Here is a 23,995-nt window from a genome sequence, read left to right as displayed (position 1 = left end):
GTGGAGAGAGCTTTGCCATGGCCTCCCCCGCCCTGTCTCACCAGCTGGTGCACACCAGTGGTCGGCCCTACGACTGCCCGTACTGCGGTGAGGCGTTTGACAGCTCGCGGGGGTTGCGGCAGCACCGGCGGACCCACACCGGCGAGCGGCTGCTCCCACTGTTTCAAGAGCACACGGGGGCTGCAGGAGCACCAACGGATATACAGACCATGATGGAGAAGGTGAGGACAGACTCTACGATGGCAGAATAAAACTGGACCATCATTGCCTGTGGCAGATTGTGTTTTCTCAGTTGCCGCAGGAAGTACATCCTCTGTTGGGCTTTTTTGACTGTGGAGTCGATGGTGGCCTCCCATTGATCTATCCAACAATGATCGATTCTACATTTTCCTTGAACTCCATTCCCTTTGCCCTCTTTTCACTCCTTACACTTCCTCATCTCTGTACCTCCCATCAGACTGAAGGTGTCGACCCGAAACGTCACGCATTCCTTCTTTCCACAAACGCTGCCCGACCCGCTGAGTGAAGCACTGTGTGACCTTCTTCCCATGATGCGCGCCGCCCCCCACGTGACTCTGCGCAATGGCAATGGGTGGGGCCGGCAGTCCCCCTCGGATTGGCGGTGACGTTAGGGCACCGGTCGTAGGTGTCGTCTGTGCATGCGGCTGAGTTCACGGCAGATGTGCGGGGGGCTCAATGCGGTTCCCGGATGCTCGGCGCACCCAAGTCGGTGTGGCACCCCCCCCCCCCCCCCACCAGCTCAGCCCCCTCTCAACCCCCCCTGCTCAACCCCTTACCCCCCTCACTCCCTTCCCCCCTCCCCCTCTTCAAACACTCCTGTAGTGTTTAGGCGCCATTGCTGTCGATGGAGAGACGGGGATGCGAGCGGCCATTGAGGGCGGCCAGGATGCCGGTGAGCCCCCCCATCTGGTCGGTTTGCGGGCTCAGCTTCGAGGGGCTGACCTTCGGTGGAGGACCACATGACGGGGCACAACAAGGAGAAGCATTATGAGTGCGACGTGTGTGGCAAGGCCTGGCAGCACCCCGAGCCAGCTGGGGATCCACCGGCGGGTGCACACGGGAGAACGCCCCTTCGACTGCTCGGAGTGCGGCAAGAACTTCACCGGAAACGAGACCCTGCTGCGGCACAACCGCGTGCACTCCGGCGAGACGCCCTTCACCTGCTCCACCTGCGGCAAGAGCTTCACCCGCACCTACAGCCTACTGCAGCACGAAGCACCCCTTCACCTATGCCCAGTGCGGCAAGGGCTTCACCCGCTCCCCGAAGCAGCTATCCCACCAGCAGGTACACATCTGTCCCTTCACTAGGTCATTCGGCTGCTTCGACTGCTGCAAGGACCTCAAGACAGGGTATGACCTGAGGGCCCACTGGCGAGTGCACACGGGCGAGGAACCCTTTGGCTGCTCCACCTGCGGCAAGAAATGTTCAATTCGTCGAGGCTGCGGGTGCACCGGCGGTGTGGAAGAAAAATTAATATCCTTTCTTTCTTAATTTTGATTGGAATTGTATAAGTTAAGGAAAGGGTGCTTATGATTGGTTTGGAGAGGGGATGGTGGTGTGGGCCGCCTGAAAGGTGAGATAGAATAATGTCAAGATGCCCCTTGTATTGTGTTTGACTTTATGTTAACCATCTGTTGTTGAATAAGATTAACATAAGTGAAAAGTATGTTATGACTAATGAAATAATTGGCACCCGTGTAGTTGATAGAATATTTTCGTAGAGTAGTTTCTAACTTTTGTTTACTGCACAGTATAACTGTCGGTTAATTCTGCTGTGAAGTCAGAGAACTGGTGGGCAGATTACTGCCGCCATATCTCCATTATATCATGCAATAAAGTCTCTTGAAGCAAACCTGCAAAGTCTGTTATTTTTTGTTTTCCTTTAATTTCCCTCGAAATTAATTTCTTCCACAGAGTTTGGCGTAGTCAGCAGGATCCCAATTGTAACGGGATTTGAACGATTACATGGGGAAATAAAAGGGAATGATAAAATAGTCCCCACTGAAAGAGGGACAGGGGGCTTCCCAGAGAAGGGGCAGTCGGAGCAGGTGAAGGGCCGCTCACTGCTGTGCTATCCGGCCGGTGACTCACACTGAGCCAAGATACCTATAAGATAAATGGAAGCAGGTGCCGTAAAGCGCACTACAGAAATTGAAAGGTGACTTCGAGGTTTGCAGACGGAGTAAAGATCGGAGAAATCTGATCCTGCTGATAGAGGGAGGCCTGAGGAAAAGAATCAGGTGGTCCAAGAGGGAAAGATGCAGATAAGAAAGAACATTGCCAAGGTGATAAAACAGACCAAAAGACACCGGGAACAGATAGGAGATCCCATTGTTCCACCGGGATCACCAGCAGATATGGTAATAAAAAACGGAGATGACCAATGTCCAGAAAATATTTGTGGTAATCTAGCTAATCGATCAAATGTAGATTGGCCGGATGGGGGAAGTTATAAGCTATCTCTGTCCTACTAAAAACAAAATGGTTTGGCAAGATGGGAGCACAATTAATATTTGTCATGGAAGTGTTATTGGTGATAGTTGGAGTGATAATTGTAACTTTAAAATTAATTGAAATAATAAGCAGATGGACAGGGATGGAGAAAAAACACCAGCCTCTAGAGGAGGAGAAAGCAAGTGTTAAGCAAAATGAGGGACCTGTGCGTATAATACCAAAGCAACTGGCAGCAATATGTCCCTTCAATATATGCCGCGGAGGTAAGGTGGTCCAGGCGGCTGTGATCAGATTGTCTAAATCAATGGAAGAAGCACCCATGGCTGCAGTCAAGCTAGGTGACTGCCATTTAGACCTTCTGGTCGATACCGGAGCCACGATGTCATCTGTGGCCCCCTCTGTGGACATCCCCGTCAGTCAGTCAAATATTAATACTATTGAGGTTACCGGTGTTCACATGATAGAACCTTTATCAGAACCTTTATCAGAGGGGTGTAAAATGAGGGTAGAAGCAATAGGTAGCAAGGTGAAAAGTAAAAGTGGCAGGCAGACAAATCCAGGGCAAAAATCAAAAAGGGCAACTTTGCAACATAATTGTATAAGGGGTAAGAGCGTTGTAAAAACAAGCCTGAAGGCTTTGTGTCTCAATGCAAGGAGCATTCGTAATAAGGTGGATGAGTTGAATGTGCAGATAGCTATTAATGATTATGATATAGTTGGGATCACGGAGACATGGCTCCAGGGTGACCAAGGCTGGGAGCTGAACATCCAGGGATATTCAATATTCAGGAGGGATAGACAGAAAGGGAAAGGAGGTGGGGTAGCGTTGCTGGTTAGAGAGGAGATTAACGCAATGGAAAGGAAGGACATTCGCTTGCAGGATGTGGAATCGATATGGGTAGAGCTACGAAACACTAAGGAGCAGAAAACGCTAGTGGGTGTTGTGTACAGGCCACCTAACAGTAGTAGTGGAGTTGGGGATGGCATCAAACAGGAAATTAGAAATGTGGCAACAAAGGTAAAACAATTATAATGGGTGGCTTCAATCTACATATAGATTGGGTGAATCAAATTAGCAGGGGTGCTGAGGAAGAGGATTTCTTGGAATGTATGCGGGATAGTTTTCTAAACCAACATGTAGAGTAGCCAACGAGAGAGCAGGCTGTTCTAGACTGGGTATTGAGTAATGATGAAGAGTTAGTTAGCAGTTTTGTTGTACGTGGCCCCTTGGGCAAGAATGACCATAATATGGTTGAGTTCTTCATTAGGATGGAGAGTGACATTGTTAATTCAGAAACAAGAGTTCTGAACTTAAAGAAAGGTAACTTTGAGGGTATGAGAGGTGAATTAGCCAAGATTGACTGGCAATTGATTCTTAAAGGGTTGACGGTGGATATGCAATGGTAGGCATTTAAAGACTGCATGGATGAACTACAACAATTGTTCATCCCAGTTTGGCAAAAGAATAAATCAGGGAACGTATTGCATCCGTGGATAACAAGGGAAATCAGGGATAGTATCAAAACAAAAGATGAAGTGTACAAATTAGCCAGAAAATGTAGCCTACCAGAGGACTGGGAGAAATTCAGTCCAGCAGAGGAGGACAAAGGGCTTAATTAGGAAAGGGAAAATAGATTATGAAAGAAAACTGGCAGGGCACATAAAAACTGACTGCAAAAGTTTTTATAGATATGTGAAGAGAAAGAGATTAGTTAAAACAAATGTAGGTCCCTTGCAGTCAGAAACAGGTGAATTGATCATGGGGAACAAGGACATGGCAGACCAATTGAATAACTACTTTGGTTCCATCTTCACTAAGGAAGACATAAAGAATCTGCCGGAAATAGCAGGGGACCGCGGGTCAAATGAGATGGAGGAACTGAGTGAAATCCAGGTTAGCCGGGAAGTGGTGTTAGGTAAATTGAATGGATTAAAGGCCGATAAATCCCCAGGGCCGGATAGGCTGCATCCCAGAGTACTTAAGGAAGTAGTCCCAGAAATAGTGGATGCATTAGTGATAATTTTTCAAAACTCTTTAGACTCTGGAGTAGTTCCTGAGGATTGGAGGGTAGCTAATGTAACCCCACTTTTTAAAAAGGGAGGGGGAGAGAAAACGGGGAATTACAAACCAGTTAGTCTAACATCGGTAGTGGGGAAACTGCTAGATTCGGTTATTAAAGATGGGATAGCAGCACATTTGGAAAGTGGTGAAATCATTGGACAAAGTCAGCATGGATTTATGAAAGGTAAATCATGTCTACGAATCTTATAGAATTTTTCGAGAATGTAACTAGTAGAGTGGATAAGGGAGAACCAATGGATGTGTTATATCTAGACTTCCAGAAGGCTTTCGACATGGTCCCACATAAGAGATTAGTATACAAACTTAAAGCACACGGTATTGTGGGTTCAGTATTGAAGTGGATTGAGAACTGGCTGGCAGACAGGAAGCAAAGAGTAGGAGTAAACGGGTCCTTTTCACAATGGCAGGCAGTGACTAGTGGGGTACCGCAAGGCTCAGTGCTGGGACCCCAGCTATTTACAATATATATTAATGATTTGGACGAGGGAATTGAATGCAACATCTCCAAGTTTGCGGATGACACGAAGCTGGGGGGCTGTTAGCTGTGAGGATGCCAGGAGGCTGCAAGGTGACTTGGATAGGCTGGGTGAGTGGGAAAATGCATGGCAGATGCAGTATAATGTGGATAAATGCGAGGTTATCCACTTTGGTGGCAAAAACAGGAAAGTAGACTATTATCTAAAAGGTGGCCGATTAGGAAAAGGGGAGATGCAACGAGACCTGGGTGTCATGCTACACCAGTCATTGAAAGTAGGCATGCAGGTGCAGCAGGCAGTGAAGAAAGCAAATGGTATGTTAGCATTCATAGCAAAAGGATTTGAGTATAGGAGCAGTGAGGTTCTACTGCAGTTGTACAGGGTATTGGTGAGACCACACCTGGAGTATTGTGTACAGTTTTGGTCTCCAAATCTGAGGAAAGACATTCTTGCCATAGCGGGAGTACAGAGAAGGTTCACCAGACTGATTCCTGGGATGTCAGGACTTTCATATGAAGAAAGACTGGATAGACTCGGCTTGTACTCGCTAGAATTTAGAAGATCGAGGGGGGATCTTATAGAAACTTACAAAATTCTTAAGGGGTTGGACAGGCTAGATGCAGGAAGATTGTTCCCGATGTTGGGGAAGTCCAGGACAAGGGGTCGCAGTTTAAGGATAAAGGGGAAATCCTTTAGGACCGAGATGAGAAAAACATTTTTCACACAGAGTGATGAATCTCTGGAATTCTCTGCCACAGAAGGTAGTTGAGGCCAGTTCATTGGCTATATTTAAGAGGGAGTTAGTTGTGGCCCTTGTGGCTAAAGGGATCAGGGGGTATGGAGAGAAGGCAGGTACAGGATACTGAGTTGGATGATCAGCCATGATCATATTGAATGGCGGTGCAGGCTCGAAGGGCCGAATGGCCTACTCCTGCACCTATTTTCTATGTTTCTATGTAACCCACTCGTACTAGGATAAATGGCAAGCCACTTACTGATACTTTTATCATCTCTAGAACGGCCCCACTCCAGTTACTGGGAAGTCAGGTTCTGTGTAAACTGGGAGCAGTCTTACTGCAGACGGTATGTTTATGGAACTCCCTCAAATGCAGACACATCAATTGCTAAATTTAATTAAGGAGGAAGAACAAGGGCAAAAGATGCCCCTATATTGTTGGCTATTTAGTAGCAATCCGTACAGTCAATTGGTTAATCAAATCCATTGTGCTCTGTAAAGAGTGCAGGATTCAAAAGGCCAGTATTTACAGTATCTTGTTGAAACCAGCCAAGAACATAAGCAAACACATTGCACTGCATTATATACATGCCTCCCTAATCCCGGATACCAGGAAAGTCTCCCCCTGGTTGAATAAACTCAAACAATTAACAGTGACCCCTTATTTGTTCTTTGGGGTTCCGGGATTAGGAATAATGATCCACCTCTCCCAAAACCAGAAGGATCGATTTGAGATGGGAGACACTAAGTTGTTGTCACACTTGACTGTAGCTACTAGACCTCCAGCAACAGCGGAGGAAATAGGAGAGATGATAAAAAGGCTGAAGGACAAACAATCAATTCATGTTTTAAAGTTGCCAATTGCAAAAGGAGAGATCCAGATTGACTTCTTTAATGACACAGAAGCAGGGGTGCAGTGCTGCCAGAGTTCTCCCACTGACTTGTGTTGGTTTTCTCCAGGTTCAAAGATGTGCAGGTTTGTAGGTTAATTGGCTTTGTAAAATTGCCCCTAGTGTGTGTAGGATGGAGCTAGTGTACGGGGTGATCACTTGTCGGCAAGGACTCGGTGGGCCGAAGGGCCTGTTTCTGCGCAGTATCTCCAAAATCTAGACCCGGTGACTTGGCCTCCACCACCGTCTGTGGCAATGAATTCCACAGATTCACTACCTTTCGGCTAAAGAAATTCCTCCTCAACTCCTTTCTAAAGGCATGGGTGGGAAAGGCAGAGAGGGTGAGGGGCCAGATGCGGGACTTGCTTCGGTGGGCATGGTTGTGTGTTTCTGTGCTGTGGGACTGATGAGGCTCAACAGGGTAGTAGTTTGATGCTTCAGCCTGCAGCAACCCAAGAGAACTGCGTTCCAGGTGCTTCATTAGTTTGTTGTTCTGCACATCAACCAGGAGGCGATGAAATCGTCCGTTCACACGCAGCCACCAGAGGAAACAGTGTACACACTGTGATGACAAACGCAATAAATGCAACATCCAGTGCAGAACATTGCAAGGCTTTGTTGGAGAAAGCCCGGGGCAGCACGGACGAGGGGCTTAAAAGCGTGTCTTTGGGCAGGGCGACCACTGCACTCTCCCCACAGATCGTGGCAGGGGAGGCGAGCTCAGCCTTCCAAGCCTCAATCCGAGCTCAGCCTTCCCCCCGTGCATCCTCGCCCCAACAGGCCGAGTGCTGCCGACTTCCTCCCCAGACAACAACTGAGGGGAAAAACACAGAAGGAACCTCTTCCAACCCCCCCAGAATCCCTCAGGGAATGTCCCTGCCCTGCCTTTGAAATCAAGCCGTCACAATCGTGCACGATCAGTTAGCATTATTCTTTTTTTTTTAATATATATAGAGGAAAGCTGATCAAGTTCAAGTTTGAATTTATTGTCACATGCACCAATTAAGGTACAGTGATATTGGAGTGACCATACAGCCATACTAAGTAAAACGCAACAAGACACACAGACACGTAAAATAAAATTTAACATAAACATCCACCACAGCGGAATCCACATTCCTCATTGTGATGGAAGGTAATAAAGTTCAATCATCTTCCTCGTTTGTTCACCCGTGGTCGGGGCTGTTGAACCCTCCGCAGTCGCCGCTGCCGACGGTCCGATGTCCGAAGCCCTCGTGTCGGGATGATGGAAACTCCGGCGTCGGGATGGATTGGAACATTCCGCAGCACGGAGCTCCCGAGTCGGCCTCTTCTTACCGAAGACCGCGGGCTTCACGGTGTTAAAGTCCACAGGCCCCGCGGTTGGAACTCTTCACAGGCGATCCTCGGCAAAGAATCACAGGCTCCGTGATGTTAAAGTCCGTGCGCCCGTGGCTTGAAGCTCTGGGCCGGTCTTCAGGAAAGGCTGCACCACTCCACATTGTTAGGCCGCAAGGGGGGACGGAGATACGACACGGAGAAAAATCTCATCTCCGTCGAGGTAAGTGACTGAAAAAAAGTTTCCCCCAATTCCCCCGCACCCCCCACATAAAACAAACCAAGAAACACTAAAACATACTTTTAAAACATACTTAAAATAATAAAAACAGTAGAAGGGACAGACAGACTGTTGGCGAGGCAGCCAGTGCTGGTGGCGCTACCCGGTTGACCCTGATTATTTGGGGGCCAATCTACTTTTTTTTTTTTGCAGTGACTCTGGATTTATTCAAATACCACCTGAACTCCATTCCACGCAGAAATGCAATGAGTTTGCATTCTTTTATACTGATAAAATTGAAGGCATCAGACGTGCCATTAATATCTCCGCTTCAAATAAAAATGTTGGATCACCACCCTGTTTAGGCAAAAGTAACGTGGCAATGATGACATGCTTTAATGTCATAGACTCTAAAACTCTTGTGGAAACGGTGACACAACTAAGGCCATCCACCTGCTGCCGATGCTTTACCTACCAACTTCTTTAAGAATGTTTTTGACTGCCTAGCAATAGACATACTGCAAATAGTTAACAGCTCTCTTCAATCAGGCAATTTCCCAAAAGCCTTGAAAACTGCAATTATTAACCCCCTTTTAAAAAAGCGGAGCCTAGATGCCTCTATTATTAACAACTATAGACCAATATCAAACCTATCTTTCATAAGTAAAATCATTGAGAAAGTTGTCCTCCAGCAACTTAATCACTTCCTGGCTTCAACTGGCTGCTACGACAACTTCCAGTCAGGATTTCAACCTCTTCATAGCACCGAGACCGCCCTTATTAAAGTTGTAAACGACATCTGTCTTAACACAGACTCTGGCAAAGTTTCAATATTAATGCTATTAGACCTCAGTGCTGCATTCGACACTGTTGATCACTCAATACTTTTGGACAGGTTGGAAAAATGGGTGGGGCTTTCAGGCACAGTCTTAAGTTGGTTCAGGTCATATCTACAAGATAGGAACTATTTTGTTCCCATTGGCGACTTTGTATCAGAACCAACCAACGTGACGTGTGGAGTCCCGCAAGGTTCGATCTTAGGGCCATCTTTATTCAACATCTACATGCTCCCACTAGGGCAAATCATGCAAAATAATAATATTGACCACTGCTATGCCGATGACACTCAAATCTATGTAGCGCTATCACCAAATGACTATCGCCCCATAGATCTGCTGTGCCAGTGCATTGAGCAAGTCAAAGACTGGATGTGCCAAAATTTCCTCCAACTAAATAAGGACAAAACGGAGATAATTGTTTTTGGTGCTAAAAAAGAAAGGCTTAAAGTAACCCAACACCTTCACCCTCTGTCCCTGAAAACTTCAAACAAAGCCAGAAATCTTGGGGTCATTATGGATTCAGATTTAAATTTCGACAGTCACATCAAATCAGTAACAAAATCGGCCTACTATCACCTCAAAAACGTAGCAAGATTAAGAGGACTCATGTCAGCTCAAGACTTAGAAAAACTTGTACATGCCTTTATTACTAGTAGGCTAGATTATTGTAACGGTCTCCTTGCAGGTCTTCCGAAAAAAACTGTCAGGCAGCTACAGCTTGTTCAGAACGCTGTTGCTAGAGTTCTAACAAAGACCAAAAAATTTGAACACATTACACCAATTCTTAAATCCTTACATTGGCTCCCTGTATGTCAGAGAATTGATTTCAAAATCCTGCTGCTCACCTATAAATCACTACATGGTTTAGGACCAAAGTATATCACTGACATGCTTCCACTATATAAGCCTTCTAGATCTAAGATCTTCCTAAGACCTAAGCCTAAGATCTTCTGAGACCAATCTGTTAGTGATTCCCAGAGTAAATACAAAACATGGGAAAGCAGGATTTAGTTACTATGCAACAAATAGCTGGAATAAACTTCCTGAAGATTTAAGACTTGCCTCAACTTTGACCACTTTTAAAACAAGACTGGAAACTTTTATGTTTACTTTAGCTTTCAGCTAAATCTTAACTACATTGTACTTTTAACTTTTGCACTTTTTATAATGCATTTTTAACTTTGCTTTTATTTTCTTTTAATTCTTCTATTTTATTTCATTTTATTATTTCATTTTATTGTATGACATGTTTTTATGTGAAGCACTTTGAGTCTGCCTCGTGTATGAAATGTGCTATATAAATAAAGTTGCCTTGCCTTGCCTTGGATTAATCCTGACACCAGCGATCAGACAGAGGAATGACGAAGAGATGGCCCAAGGGAGGGGGGGGGGGCTGTGATGACTGGTCGGCTCGGACCTTGCCTCCCATTCCAAGAATGGACACCACATTCTCGACGGCTAAGGAGGGCTTATATTAGGAACACATCTCCATCCGTTTCCCACCACGGATGGCTGACCTGCTGAGTTCTACCGGCACTTTGGAGAGGAATGGACAGGCGACATGTCGGGTCTGGACCCTTCTTTGGACCGAATGAATCAAAGGATAAAGCTGGAAAAAGAGATGGGGTCGGGACAGACTCCAGGACTTGATTACGAAGGGAGGAGGGGGGAGTGTCTCCTTAATTTGGAGAATTCAATGTTCATGTCATTGGGCTGTAAGCTATGAGGAACTGTTCCTCCAGTTTGCGTGTCACTTCACTCTGGCAATGGAGGAGGCCCAGGACAGAAAGATCAGTGTGGGAGTGGGAAGGGGAGTTAAAATGGCTGGCAAGCAGGAGATTCAGCAGGCCTTGGCAGACCGAGCGCAAGTGTAGGGTGAAATACACGCCTAGACAGGAACAGCAGATGATGGTTTACAAAAAGAGACACAATCTCCTGGAGTAACTTGCACCTCTGGAGAGCATGGACAGGCAACATTCTAGGTCAGGACCCTCTTCAGACTGCTGGGTGTGGGGGGTGGAGAAAGTTGGAAAGGAGAGGCGGGAGTGTTCGCCTTAGATTCCCTTCCCTCTACAGATGCGGCCTGACCCACTGAGTACCTCCACCGCATTAGAGGGAATGGACAGACGACGTTTTGAGTCAGGACCCTTCTTCAGACTGATTGGAGAGGGTGGGGGAAGGAAGCTGGAAAAGAGAGATGGGGGCTGGTCAAAGCCTGGCAAGTGATAGGTGGACACAAAATGCTGGAGTAACTCAGCAGGACAGGCAGCATCTCTAGAGAGAAGGAATGCGTGACGTTTCAGGTTGAGACCCTTCTTCAGCAGTGATAGGTGGATATAGGTGAGGGAGACACAAGAAACTGAAGATGCTGAAATCATGCATAGAACACAATTCAGTTAGATGCACAGAATCTCTTGCCCAGAGTGGGGGAATCGAGGACAAGGGTTCAAGGTGAAGGGGAAAAGATTTAATAGGAATCTGAGGGGGAACATTTTCACACAAAAGGTGGTGGGTGCATGGAACGAGCTGCCGGAGGAGGTAGCTGAGGCTGGGACTATCCCAATGTTTAAGAAACAGTTAGACAGGTACATGGATAGGACGGCTTTGGAGGGATGTAGGCCAAACGCAGGCAGGTGGGACTAGTGTAGTTGGGACATGTTGGGAGGTGTGGGCCAGTTGGGCTGAAGGGACTGTTTCCACACTGTATCACTGTAACAGGAAATGCTGCATTAACTCGGCGGTTCAGGCTGAATCTGTGGAGAACATGGATAGGTGACGTTTCACAGAGTGCTGCAGTAACTCAGCGAGTCAGGCAGCATCTGTGGAGAACATGGATAGGTGACATTTCAGGTCAGGACCCTTCTTCAGACCGGCACTATGTTTACAGATGAGGGGGTGGTCGGCAGATGAGTGGAGTAGATGACAGAGGCGAGAGAAAATAAGGAGATAAAAGGGTGTGAGATAAGGAGAGAGGAATGTATATATGCAGCTTTAAGGGACATTGGTCAGGCAGCATTTGGAGTATTGCATACAGTTCTGGTCACTCCATTACAGGACTGATGTGAAGGTTTTGGGGAAGGTGCAGAGATGGTTAACCAGAATGGTTTAAAAACAAGGAACTGCTGATGCTTGTTTTGAAAAAAAGGACAAAATGCTGGACTAACTCAGTGGGACAGGCAGCATCTTTGGAGAGAAGGAATGGGTGATGTTTCGGGTCGAGACTGAAGAAGGGTCTCGACCTGAAACGTTACCCATTCCTTCCAGCATTTTGTGTCTACCTAAACAGTGCCTATCCATGCCGAGGAGTGTCAGCGGCTGGAGTGGGCAAAGGCCTTGCACATAGCGGGCAGGTGAAGGGGCGCTGGCCGGTGCTGCAGCAGGTGGTCAAGGTGGGTGAAGCCCTCACCACAGGATGGGCAGGGGAAGGGACGTTTACTGCTGTGGGTACGCCAGTGCTGCCACAGGCTGGACCTGCGGGTGAAACCTTTGCCACACTCAGTGCACACAAAGGGTCTCTCTCTGGTGTGTATCCGCTGGTGCTCCCGCAGCCCCCGCGCGCTCTTGAGACAGCTGCTCGCCGGCGTGGGCCCGCCGGTGCTGCCGCAACCCACGCGAGCTGTCAAACGCCTCACCGCAGTACGGGCAGTCATAGGGCTGGCCACTGGTGGGAACGCGCAGGTGAGACTGGGTGTGGGAGGCCTTGGCAAAGCGCTCTCCACACACCGGGCTGGGGACGGGACGGTCACCAGTGTGCACCCGCTGGTGGGATAGCAGGGTCGAGGAGTGGGTGAAGCCCTTGCCGCACACGACGCAGGTGTGGGGGTACTTGCCGGTGTGGATGCGTTGGTGCACCAGCAGGCTATTGGAGAGGGTGTAGCTCTTGCCGCACTGGGCGCAGGTGTAGGGGCGCTCGCCCGTGTGGATGCGCTGGTGCTCCAGCAGCCTGGCGGAATAGGTGTAGCCCTTGCCGCACTGGGTGCAGGTGTAGGGGAGCTCGCCGGTATGGGTGCGCTGGTGCACCTGCAGGCTGGTGGAGCGGGTGAAGCCCTTGCCGCAGTATCTGCAGGTGTAGGGCCGCTCCCCGGTGTGCAGGCGTCTGTGCATCATCAGTTGCGCGGACAATTTGAAACCTTTGCCACAGTCGGAGCAGGTGAAGGGCCGCTCCTTGCTGTGCACCCGCCGGTGCACCGACAGCCCCGACAACTGGGTAAAGGTCTCGCCACAGGTGGAGCAGCCATAGGGCTTCTCGCCCGTGTGCAACCGCCGGTGGACCTTCAGGCTATCCGCTACCTTGAAGCTCTTGCCGCAGTCAGAGCAGGTGAAGGGCCTCTCGCCGGAGTGCACGCGGTTGTGCCGCAGCAGGGACTCATAGCGGGGGAATTTCTTGCCGCAGTCGGAGCATTCAAAGGGGCGTTCTCCCGTGTGCACCCGCCGGTGAATCTCCAGCTTGCATGCGTGCTTCCAGGCCTTGCCACACACGTCGCACCCATAAAGCTTCTCCTCGTTGTGCCCCGTCATGTGGTCATCCACTGAAGCTCAGCGCACACACCGGCACCTTGGCCGCCCTCAATGGACACTCACGTTCCCGTCTCTCCGTCCACAGCAACGGCTCCTATACCCTGCACGAGAGGAACACAGAGGGTCAACAAGCTGGCAAACAGGACATCACTAACGCATGATCATTACTCGTGCTTGAAGGGAGGTAACGGGTAGGGGGGAGAAATGGGGAAGGGAGTGAGGGGGTGTGAGCGGAAGGAGGGATGAAGGGGTGAGTGACGGGGGTGGGGCAAGTAGGGTTTGGACAGTAGGGGGGGGTGAGAAGGGCGCCGAACATCTGGGAACCGCATCCCAGTCCGACCTGCACCGTGACGTCAGCCGCACGCACGTACGTGTGTACAGCCGGCACCCTGACGTCACCGCCAATCCGAGGGGGACTGCTGGCCCCACCCCCTGCCATTGCACAGAGTTACGTGGGGGGTGGCATGCATCATGGGAAGAAGGTCACACAGTGGGGGAGCCACTCAGCAGGTCGGGCAACGTCTGTGGAGAGAAGGAATGTGTGACGCTTCGGGTCGGCACCGTTTTTCAGTCTGATGGGAGGTACAGAGATAAGGAAGTGTAAGGAGTGAAAACAGGACAAAGAGAATGGAGTTCAAGGAACATGTAGAATAGGTCATTGTTAGTTGGGAGAAGGTAACATAGACAATAGGTGCAGGAGTAGGCCATTCGGCCCTAATCCCACACTGTGACACTATGGTAATGTAAATAAGGTTGAGGGGGGAGATGTGACGTCAAAGCCAGCGCCCCCTTGAGGCCAGGAGGAGAAGCTGGCGAGTGCGCCTGCGCCTCATGACTGACAACACGTCACCTTCTATTCAATTCAATTCAATTCAATTCAACCCAACTTTATTGTCATTGCACAAATACGAGTACAGGTACAACGAAATGCAGTTTAGCGTCTGGTCATAGTGCAAGATAGTAGAAGTAAAAATAAAAAATACAAAATAAAAATACTGGTTAACAATGTGTGGGTTGTGGATGAATTAAACTGGTACATAGGCAAATAACTGTATACAAATAGGAGAGTCTAAAGATAGCTAGCGACGGGACTCCGAGTTCAGCAGTGTAATGGTGTTGTTGAAAAAGCTGTTCCTCAGCCTGCTTGTGCGAGACCTGAGGCTCCTGTACCGCCTCCCTGATGGGAGGAGGGTAAACAGTCCATGGTTAGCAAAGATCTTATAGCGCTATAGGATCTTTGATGGTTAGGGTGAGAGGGGTCCTTGATGATTTCCCCGGCCCGTCTCAGACACCGTTTTCGGTGGAGGGCATCCATGGCAGAGGTTCTAGAGGTTTCTGTGCGTTGTTGACAATAAACTCTTCTCATAAGATGTGGGACGAGTCACAACAGGGTCCCACACAAGACATTACATCTGTGACTCGGGGAAAAACAGTCGGAAGAAAGAAGCGTCAAGGTTGTCGACCCGAGACGTCGCCCATTCCCATCTTGGCTCCACAGACGCCGCCTCTCTCACCCGCTGAGTTTCTCCAGCGTTTTGGTCCAACATCTATGACAAAGTTACTGTTTCCGGCATTTTGTGTCTACCTTCAGTCTGAAGAAGGGCCTCGACCTCCCCCCGAAACGTCGCCAACCCCCTTGTGTTTCTCTCAACGTTCCCCGCTGAGTGTCTCCGCCATCTTGTGTCCGCCTCCGGTTTAAAACCAGCGTCAGCTCAGCCCCTCCCCCCCGCGCACTGGCGACGTCACGGCGCAGGGCGGGAGGGCGGGCGGACAGACGTCACGGCGCAGGGCGGGAGGGCGGGCGGACAGACGTCACGGCGCAGGGCGGGCGGACGGTTGGCTGGAGGCGGTTCCCCGATGCCCAGGTCGGTGCGGCGCTCTCACCCCCTCCTCCCCCTCCCCCCCCTCACACCCTCACCCCGACCCCTCCTCCTCTCCCCCTCCCCCTCACCCACCATCACACCCTCACCCCGACCCCCTCACCCTCTCCCCATCACACCTTCACCCTGACCCCCTCTCCCCTCCCCCTCCCCCCCTCACACCCTCACCCCGACCCCCTCCTCCCTCTCCCCCCATCACACACCCTCACCCCGACCCCCTCTCCCCTCCCCCTCCCCCCCTCACACCCTCACCCCGACCCCCTCCTCCCCCTCTCCCCCCATCACACCCTCACCCCGACCCCCTCACCCTCACCCCCCATCACACCCTCACCCCGACCCCCTCCTCTCCCCCTCCCCCTCACCCCCCATCACACCCTCACCCCGACCCCCTCCTCTCCCCCTCACCCCCCATCACACCCTCACCCCGACCCCCTCCCCCCTCACCCTCTCCCCGACCCCCTCCCCCCTCACCCCCATCACACCCTCACCCCGACCCCCTCCTCTCCCTCTCCCCCTCCCCTCACCCCCATCACACCCTCCCCCCTCACCCTCTCCCCCCATCACACCCTCACCCCGACCCCCTCCTCTCCCTCTCCCCCTCCCCCTCACCCCCCATCACACCCTCACCCCGACCCCCTCCTCACCCCCCCATCACACCCTCACCCCGACCCCCCCCCCCACCGCCTCCTCTCCCCCTCACTCTCTCACCCCCCATCACACCCTCACCACGACCACCCCCTCACCCCATCACACCCTCACCCCGACCCCCTCCTCTCCCCCTCCCCCTCACCCCCTCCTCCCCCTCCCCCCTCACCCCCCCATCACAACCCTCCCCCCGACCCCCGCCTCTCCCCCTCCCCCTCCTCTCCCCCTCACTCTCTCACCCCCCATCACACCCTCACCACGACCCCCCCCCCCACCGCCTCCTCTCCCCCTCACTCTCTCACCCCCCATCACACCCTCACCACGACCACCCCCTCACCCCGCCCCCCACCTCTCCGCCTCACCCTCTCCCCCAATCGCGCACTCACCCCTCTCCCCACTCACTCTCACCCGTCCCCACCCTCTCGCCGACTCGCCCTCCCCCTCTCCGCCCTCACCCTCTTACCCTCCCCCTCTTACCCTCCCCCCTCCCCTCTCCGCCCTCCCCCTCACCCTCTCCCCCACTCACTACCTCCTCCCACTTACCCTCTCGCCCTCTCCCCACCCTCACCCTCGCCCCCTCTCCCCTCTCATCCTCACCCTCTTACCCTCCCCCTCACCCTCTCCCCCACTCACTACCTCCTCCCACTTACCCTCTCGCCCTCTCCCCACCCTCACCCTCCCCCTCTCGCCCCCTCACCCTCCTTCCACCCTCAAACACCTCACCCCCTCAAACTACTACCCCCACCGTCGCCCACAATCACTCCTCCCCCTCTTCCCCCCTTACCCCTTCCACTACCCTCCTCGCCCACTCACCCTCTCCCCCACTCGCCTACTAACCCCCCCTCATCCCACCCTCACCCCCCACTCAACCCTCGCTCACTCACTACCTCCCCCTACTCAGCCCTCACCCCCTCCCCACCTCCTCCTGCACTCAGGGGGAGGGGTGTGAGGGTGGGGAGGGTCTGGCAGCATCTGTGGAGAAGATGGACACAAAGGACTGGAGGGTGTGAGCTGCAGGGAGAGGTTGAGTAGGCTGGGTCTCTAATCCTTGATGCGCAGGAGGATGAGGGGTGATCTTATAGAGTTGTACAAAATCATGAGGGGAATTGTCAATAGACAATAGGTGCAGGAGTAGGCCATTCGGCCCTTCGAGCCAGCACCACCATTCACTGTGATCAAGGCTGATCATCCACAATCAGTACCCCGTTCCTGCCTTCTCCCCATATCCATTAACTCTGCTATCTTTAAGCCCAATCTAAATCTCTTTTGAAAGTATCCAGAGAACCGGCATCCACTGCCTTCTGAGGCAGAGAATTCCACAGATTCACAACTCTCTGGGTGAGAAAGCTTTTCCTCATTCCCCATTCTCCTGCCCTCCCCATAACCCTTGACACCGGTGTTAAGCACCATCACCAGCCTCTTGAAGCACTTCTTGATGTTGGATGTCAGAGCTTATTTCTGTGGCACTGGGATGTCAATGGTCTTCTTAAAGCAGGTGGGAACTTTGGAAAGGATTAGTGAGAGGTTACAAGCCGGGGACTCCAATTGGGACGGTTGCTTTCCACAGACTCGCTCTCAGGGAAGGCAGATCTTATATCTGCACTAGAGACCGTGGGTACAGGCGCAACCGGGGCTGTTGCCAGGGCGAAAGACTTTAGTCCACCAACCTGTTTAAAGCGTGCATAGAATGCATGAATCTCATCGGGGTTGGGTATGTTGTTGGCAACAACGCTGCCCGACCTCCAACCTCATCTATTGCATCCGCTGCTCTTGGTGTCAGATGCTCTACATTGGTGAGACCAAGCGTAGGCTTGGCGATCGCTTTGCCCAACACCTCCGCTCAGTTCGCAACAACCAACCTGATCTCCTGGTGGCTCAGCACTTCAACTCCCCCTCCCATTCCGAATCTGATCTTTCTGTCCGGTGCCTCCTCCATGACCAGAGTGAGCACCACCGGAAATTGGAGGAGCAGCACCTCATGTTTTGCTTGCGTAGTTTACACCCCAGCGGTATGAACATTGACTTCTCCAATTTCAGGTAGTCCTTGCTTTCTCCCTCTTTCCCCTCCCATTCCCAGCTCTCCCTCAGTCCACTGTCTCCGCCTCTTCCTTTTGTCTTCCCACTCCCCCCTCCCTCCACCCCCACATCAGTCTGAAGGAGGGTCTCGAACCAAAACGTCCTTCGATCCACAGATGCTGCCTCACCCGCTGAGTTTTCCCAGCATTTTTGTCTACCTTCGATTTTACCAGCATCTGCAGTTCCTTCTTAAACAAAACTGCCCGCCTTCATGTTCAAGTTCAATTTATTGTCTCATGCACCAAAGGTACAGTGATATTTGAGTTACCATACAGCCATACTAAGTGAAAAACAAACATACACACAGCACATGAAATAAAGTTTAACATAAACATCCACCTCAGTGGAATCAACATTCCTCACTGTGATGGAAGGCAATAAAGTTCAGTCATCTTCCTCCTTTGTTCACCCGTGGTCGGGGCTGTTGAACCCTCCGCACTTGCCGCTGCCGATGGTCCGCTGTTCAACCCCTCTCGTCAGGATTTTGGAAACTCCGGTGTCGGATCGGAACTCTCCGCGGCATGGAGTCCCCGAGTCGGCCTCTTCTTACCGGAGACCACGGGCTTCACAGTGTTAAAGTCCACAGGCCCCGTGTTTGGAGCCCCTTCGCAGGCAATCCTTGGCAAAGGATCACAGGCTCCATGATGGTAAGTCCGCGCCGCGCCATGCCGTGCCTGCGGCTTCAAGCTCCAGGCCGGACTCCAGGAAAGGCCGCACCACTCTACGCTGTTAGCCGCGGGGGGGGGGGGGGGGGGCGGAGATGTGACACGAAGACATACCAAGAAACATTAAAACAAACATTCAAGACATACTTAAAATAATAACAGAGAAGAGGACGAACAGACCGTTGGCGAGGCAGCCAATATGGTGGCGCCTCCCGATGGAATTAGATTTAGTTAGATTTAGATCTTAGGGCTAACGGAATCAAGGGATATGAGGAAAAAGCAGGAACGGGGTACTGATTTTGGATGATCAGCCGTGATCATATTGAATGGCGGTGCTGGCTCGAAGGGCCGAATGGCCCACTCCTGCACCTATTGTCTATGTTTCTTATTGTGTACGTGTGCTGCTAGATCCCTCTGCTCCGCAACACTCCCTGTCTACCTGTGACACAACGTTCAGGGGACCGTGTCCCTGCGCTCCTAGATCCCTCTGCTGATCCCGAAACGTCCCCCATTCCTTCTCTCCAGAGATGCTGCCCGTCGTGCCGTTATTCCAGCACATTGTGTCTATCTTCGGTTTAAACCAGCATTCACAGAATCCTTCCTCCACACATCGATCGGCCATTGGTGGGCAAAGGGTTGGAACCTAAGATGCTTGGACAGGTACGTGGACAAGACAGTTTTAGAGGGGAGAATGGGTCAAAAGTGAGTAGGTCATTGGCACCTTCTCAAGATGGCGTTTTGAAGGGTGAGACCCTAACAAGATGGCCGCCGTCAACCCCCCACCAAGATGGCCGCCGTCAACCCATTACCAAGATGGCAGCCGTCAACCCCTCACCAAGGTGGCCGCCCGCCGAGCCTCCCCATCGACCGGATGAAAATGGCGGCGGAAAAGCGGGAGTTGGTGTCGTCGCCGCTGGGCGGCGGTCGGAGGTAAATAATGTTATAAATCAGCAGGGCAGCGGGATAGGGTCAATATGGGGGGAGAACTGAGGTAAATCATCACATAAAACACACGTGTATGGGGAAAACTGGGGTCAAACTCATTATAAACCTCCCCCTCTTATTCACTGAGGTAAATAACGTTATAAATCAGCAGCGGAGCTGAATAAACCCGGTCTGGGGGAGATCTAAGGTAAATCACCACATAAACTACACGTCTGGGGGTAAATAATATAAACTCGCCGTCTGGAGCAGTGTCCTGGGGTAAATAATGTTATAAATCGGCAGGGGAGCGGAAGAGTGTCAATATGTGAGGAACACTGAGGTAATTCTCCACATAAACTACACATCTGGGGGAGAAACGGGTAAATAATGTTATAAACCTCTGTCTGAGTGGATATATGAGGTAAATAATCAGTAAACTCGCCCTCTCCCCATTCTCCATCTCCATCTCTCCCCCACGCTGAACATAATCAATAAACCCCCATCTCAGGAGGGTAATCAATAAACTTTCCACCCACCCTCCCTCTCTCTCCCCCGACTCTCTTTCTCCCCGTCCACCCTCACTCTCTCCACCTCTTTCATCCTGGCATCCAGGGAGCGGGTTCGCTGCCAGCGGCCCGGGGAGACTGTTCTCCTGTCGCTGGGTGGGAACGGGAACGCCTGAATCTGAACCCAGTCCTGGCAGCGGGCATGACCCGACACCAGGCTTGTAAACACAGTACAAGAGCGACACCAGGCTTGTAACATTGTACAAGTGAGTAACAGAAGTAGGCAGCTACGGTGTAGTTACATAGATCTGTTTTGCCTTGTTCTTTGTGTTGTTAACGTGTGCCCGCGAAAGAAAAACAACAACAACAAATACAACGCAGGAAGCATTTTTGATCATTTCAGGAAATAACATCAAATTCTAGGAAATTTGGGATTCTATTTCAGGAATTTTTTTTGAGGTGTGGAAGCATTGGTACACACACACGTATACACACATACACAGACACACATGCACGCACACACACGTTCACACACACACAAGGACCGTGGTGGGGAGTACTGATCAACTACTCGCTTAGTGGGACACGTACACGCACATACACACAAGTACATGCACACACATACGTACACACGAACAGATGTATACACATACACGCGCACACGTACTCATGTACACACACACACACACATACTCTCACCCTCCCCCCTTCCCCCACACTCGCCCTCCTGCCCTTCCACCCACCTCCCCTTCAAGCACTAGTAATGTTCACACGTTAGTGATGTCCTGTTTGCCAGCTTGTTGACCCTCTGTGTTCCCCTCCTGCAGGGTTTAGGAGCCGTTGCTGTGGATGGAAAGACGGGGACGTGAGCGGCCATTGAGGGTGGCCAGCATGCCGGTGATCCCTCCCGCCACCCCCATCTACTCGGTGTGCGGGCTGAGCTTCGATGGAGGACCACATGACGGGGTACAACAAGAAGCGTTATGAGTGCGACGTGTGTGGCAAGGCCTGGCAGCACCCGAGCCAGCTGGAGATCCACCAGCGGGTGCACACGGGAGAACGCCCCTTCGACTGCTCCGACTGCGGCGAGAGCTTCCGGACGGCACATGAGCTGAAGAACCACCGACGGGTGCACACGGGCGAGAAGCCCTATGGTTGCTCCACTTGCGGCAAGGGCTTTGCCCGGTTGTCGGGGTTGCGGGTCCACTGGCGGGTGCACAGCAGTGAGCGGCCCTTCATCTGCTCCGACTGTGGCAAAGGCTTCAAGTCGTTCACGGCACTGAAGGTGCACAGGCGCCTGCACACCGGGGAGCGACCCTACATCTGCAGTGACTGCGGCAAGGCCTTCACCCGCTCCAGCAGCCTGATGGAGCACCGGCACACCCACACCGGCGAGCGCCCCTACACCTGCGCCCTGTGCGGCAAGGGTTACACCCGCTCCTACAGCCTGCTGGAGCATCAGCGCACCCACACCGGCGAGCACCCTACACCTGCGCCCAGTGCGGCAAGGGCTTCACCCACTCCCACAGGCTGCTGTCCCACCAGCGGGTGCACACCGGCGACCGTCCCTTCCCCAGGCCCTTCAGCTGCTATGACTGCCGCATGGACTTCAAGGGGGCACATGACCTGAAGAACCACATAGCGGGTGCACACAGGCGAGAAGCCCATAGGCTGCTCCGACTGCGGCAAAGGCTTCAAGTTGTCCACAGAACTGAAGCAGCACAGCAGCACAGGCGTCTGCACACCATTTACTTTTGTTAGATACTATTCTACAAAAACATTCTATCACCACATCGGCTCCAATTATTTAATTAGTCTGTTCATACTGTTCGCTTATGTTAATCTTATTCAACAACAGATGGTTAATACAAATCAAAGGCAAAACAAGAGAATCTTGACATTATTCTATCTCATCTTTTAAGCGGCCCACGCCACCATCCCCATTCCGAGCCAATCATAAGCCTCCCATTTACTACAACGTATCTACGCTACTAGCGGTAGAGGGCGCGGGTGATCCACTGTAACGTCTCAGAAATGTAAACAAGCTTTGTTATCTCCTCCCATTTCATGTTTACATTTACCATCCGCAATTCGTCACATTCCCAGACTGTAGGTAATACGTCCAATCTTACTTTGTCGATTCCCACAAACTTTTTCTGCACCTGGTCAAGCGAGAGCTGCCAATTGTCACATCCAAACACATTAGGGAAAATTTTACAGAAGCCAATTAAACGACAAACCTACACGTCATTGGAATGCGGGAGGAAACCGGAGCAGCCAGAGAAAACCCACGCAGGATACGGGGCGAATGTACAAACTACACAAAGACAGCACCCGTAGTCAAGATAGAACCGGGTTTCTGGCGATGTGAGGCAGCAACTATACCGCTGCATCACCATTTCGTGCCTTTTAATGCGGAGATTAACAGGTTCCTGATTAGTCCAGGTGTCAGGGGTTATTGGGGGAAAGGCAGGAGAATGGGGTTGAGTGGGAGAGATAGATCAGTCATGATTGAATTGTGGAGCAGACAAGATGGGTCGAATGGCCTAATCGTAATCAGAATCATACTTTATTCGCCAAGTATGTTTTGCAACACACGAGGAATTTCATTTGCCGTAGTCATACCAATAAAAAGCAACATGACACACAAAATGCATTTTAACATAAACATCCACCACAGTGACTCCTCCACATTCCTCACTGTGATGGAAGACGAAAAAAAGTTCAATCTCTTCTCTTCTTTGTTCTCCCGCGGTCGGGGCACTTGAACCTTCTGTTATTTGGGCGATCTTGGCTCCCGTGGTCGGCGGTCGGGCCCTCAGCATAGGGGCAATCAAGCTCCCGCATCAGGAGGATCACAGCTCCCCGCGCCGGGTGATCATAGATACATAGAAAATAGGTGCAGGAGTAGGCCATTCAGCCCTTCGAGCCTGCACCGCCATTCAATATGATCATGGCTGATCATCCAACTTAGTATCCCGTACCTGCCTTCTCTCCATACCCCCTGATCAGTTGCAGTGGCGGCGCCTAACGGCAGCGGCTCGACTGACTACAGTCTGTCTTTTTTTATTTTTGTCTTGTTAAATGTATGTTTTTGAGTTAGTTTTTATTATTTTTTTAACTGTGTATATGTGGGGAAAACCGTTTTAAATCTCTTCCCTGTGCGGGGACCCGACTATTCCCTGTCGGGTCTCGGATGTCGTTGGGCCTAACATCGTGGAGCCGGCGGCGACCTCCGGCCGGGACTAACCTGAGGGCTCCAGTTACAGAGCCTGCGTAACTGACATCGCGGAGCTGGCCAACTTCGGAGCGGGAAGAGCTGTGGTGGCGTGCGGCTGTGACCCGACTTTGGAGTTCGGAGGCACCGGCCGCAGACCCGGTGGACGGGAACTTCGGGAGCTCGCAGGTCCCAGGTGGGAGACCGCTTTTCCGAGCTCCGCAACGGCGACTTCTCCCGCTGGAATCGCGGGTTTAAGGACATGGAGCCGGGGCCTAACATCGCCCGGCGTGGCTTAAACGGCCTCAGGACTTACCATCGCCCGCCGGGGGCTTTAACATCGGAGCCCCAGTTTGTCTCGACACTGCAGTTGGACTGCTGGACCGCGGGAGAAGGAACAAAGGGAAGAGATAAAGACTTTGCCTTCCATCACAGTGAGGAGATGTTGGAGACTCACTGTGATGGATGTTTATGTAAACTGTGTTAAGTGTGGGTCTTGGATTGTTTTGTAATGTAAAAAACTGTAG

General features: G+C 51.4%; 3 protein-coding genes across 3 annotated transcripts in view; 2 read left to right on the top strand and 1 right to left on the bottom strand.

Annotated features, from left to right (window-relative positions):
* Nucleotides 1–2,118, top strand: part of LOC116981463 (oocyte zinc finger protein XlCOF6-like) — a 31,563-nt gene extending 29,445 nt beyond the window's left edge. Inside the window, exons 3-5 of the mRNA XM_033034515.1 lie at nt 844–913; nt 1,221–1,436; nt 1,937–2,118. Of these exons, the coding sequence (XP_032890406.1) occupies nt 844–913; nt 1,221–1,436; nt 1,937–2,118 (468 nt within the window). The remainder of the gene's footprint in view (nt 1–843; nt 914–1,220; nt 1,437–1,936) is intronic.
* Nucleotides 540–22,376, top strand: LOC116981399 (zinc finger protein 239-like). Its single transcript, XM_033034450.1, has 3 exons — nt 540–682; nt 15,379–15,420; nt 21,079–22,376. Exon 3 carries the CDS (start codon nt 21,198–21,200, stop codon nt 21,879–21,881), a length of 684 nt encoding a protein of 227 aa, XP_032890341.1. The 5' UTR covers nt 540–682; nt 15,379–15,420; nt 21,079–21,197; the 3' UTR covers nt 21,882–22,376.
* Nucleotides 12,245–13,621, bottom strand: LOC116981398 (zinc finger protein 239-like). The gene has a single exon (XM_033034449.1). The coding sequence runs from the start codon at nt 13,553–13,555 to the stop codon at nt 12,533–12,535; it is 1,023 nt and encodes a 340-aa protein (XP_032890340.1). The 5' UTR covers nt 13,556–13,621; the 3' UTR covers nt 12,245–12,532.
* Nucleotides 22,377–23,995: the final 1,619 nt, after the last annotated feature.

This window comes from Amblyraja radiata, chromosome 15 (assembly GCF_010909765.2).
Source record: "Amblyraja radiata isolate CabotCenter1 chromosome 15, sAmbRad1.1.pri, whole genome shotgun sequence".
Lineage (NCBI taxonomy): Eukaryota > Metazoa > Chordata > Chondrichthyes > Rajiformes > Rajidae > Amblyraja > Amblyraja radiata.
Note: the sequence above shows the minus strand (reverse complement) of the source record. Positions and strands in the feature narration are given on the sequence as shown.

Bases quoted from the DNA above. Each gene is read 5' to 3' on its own strand.
- LOC116981398 (XM_033034449.1), bottom strand. From the start codon at position 13,555: ATGACGGGGCACAACGAGGAGAAGCTTTATGGGTGCGACGTGTGTGGC.
- LOC116981399 (XM_033034450.1), top strand. From the start codon at position 21,198: ATGGAGGACCACATGACGGGGTACAACAAGAAGCGTTATGAGTGCGAC.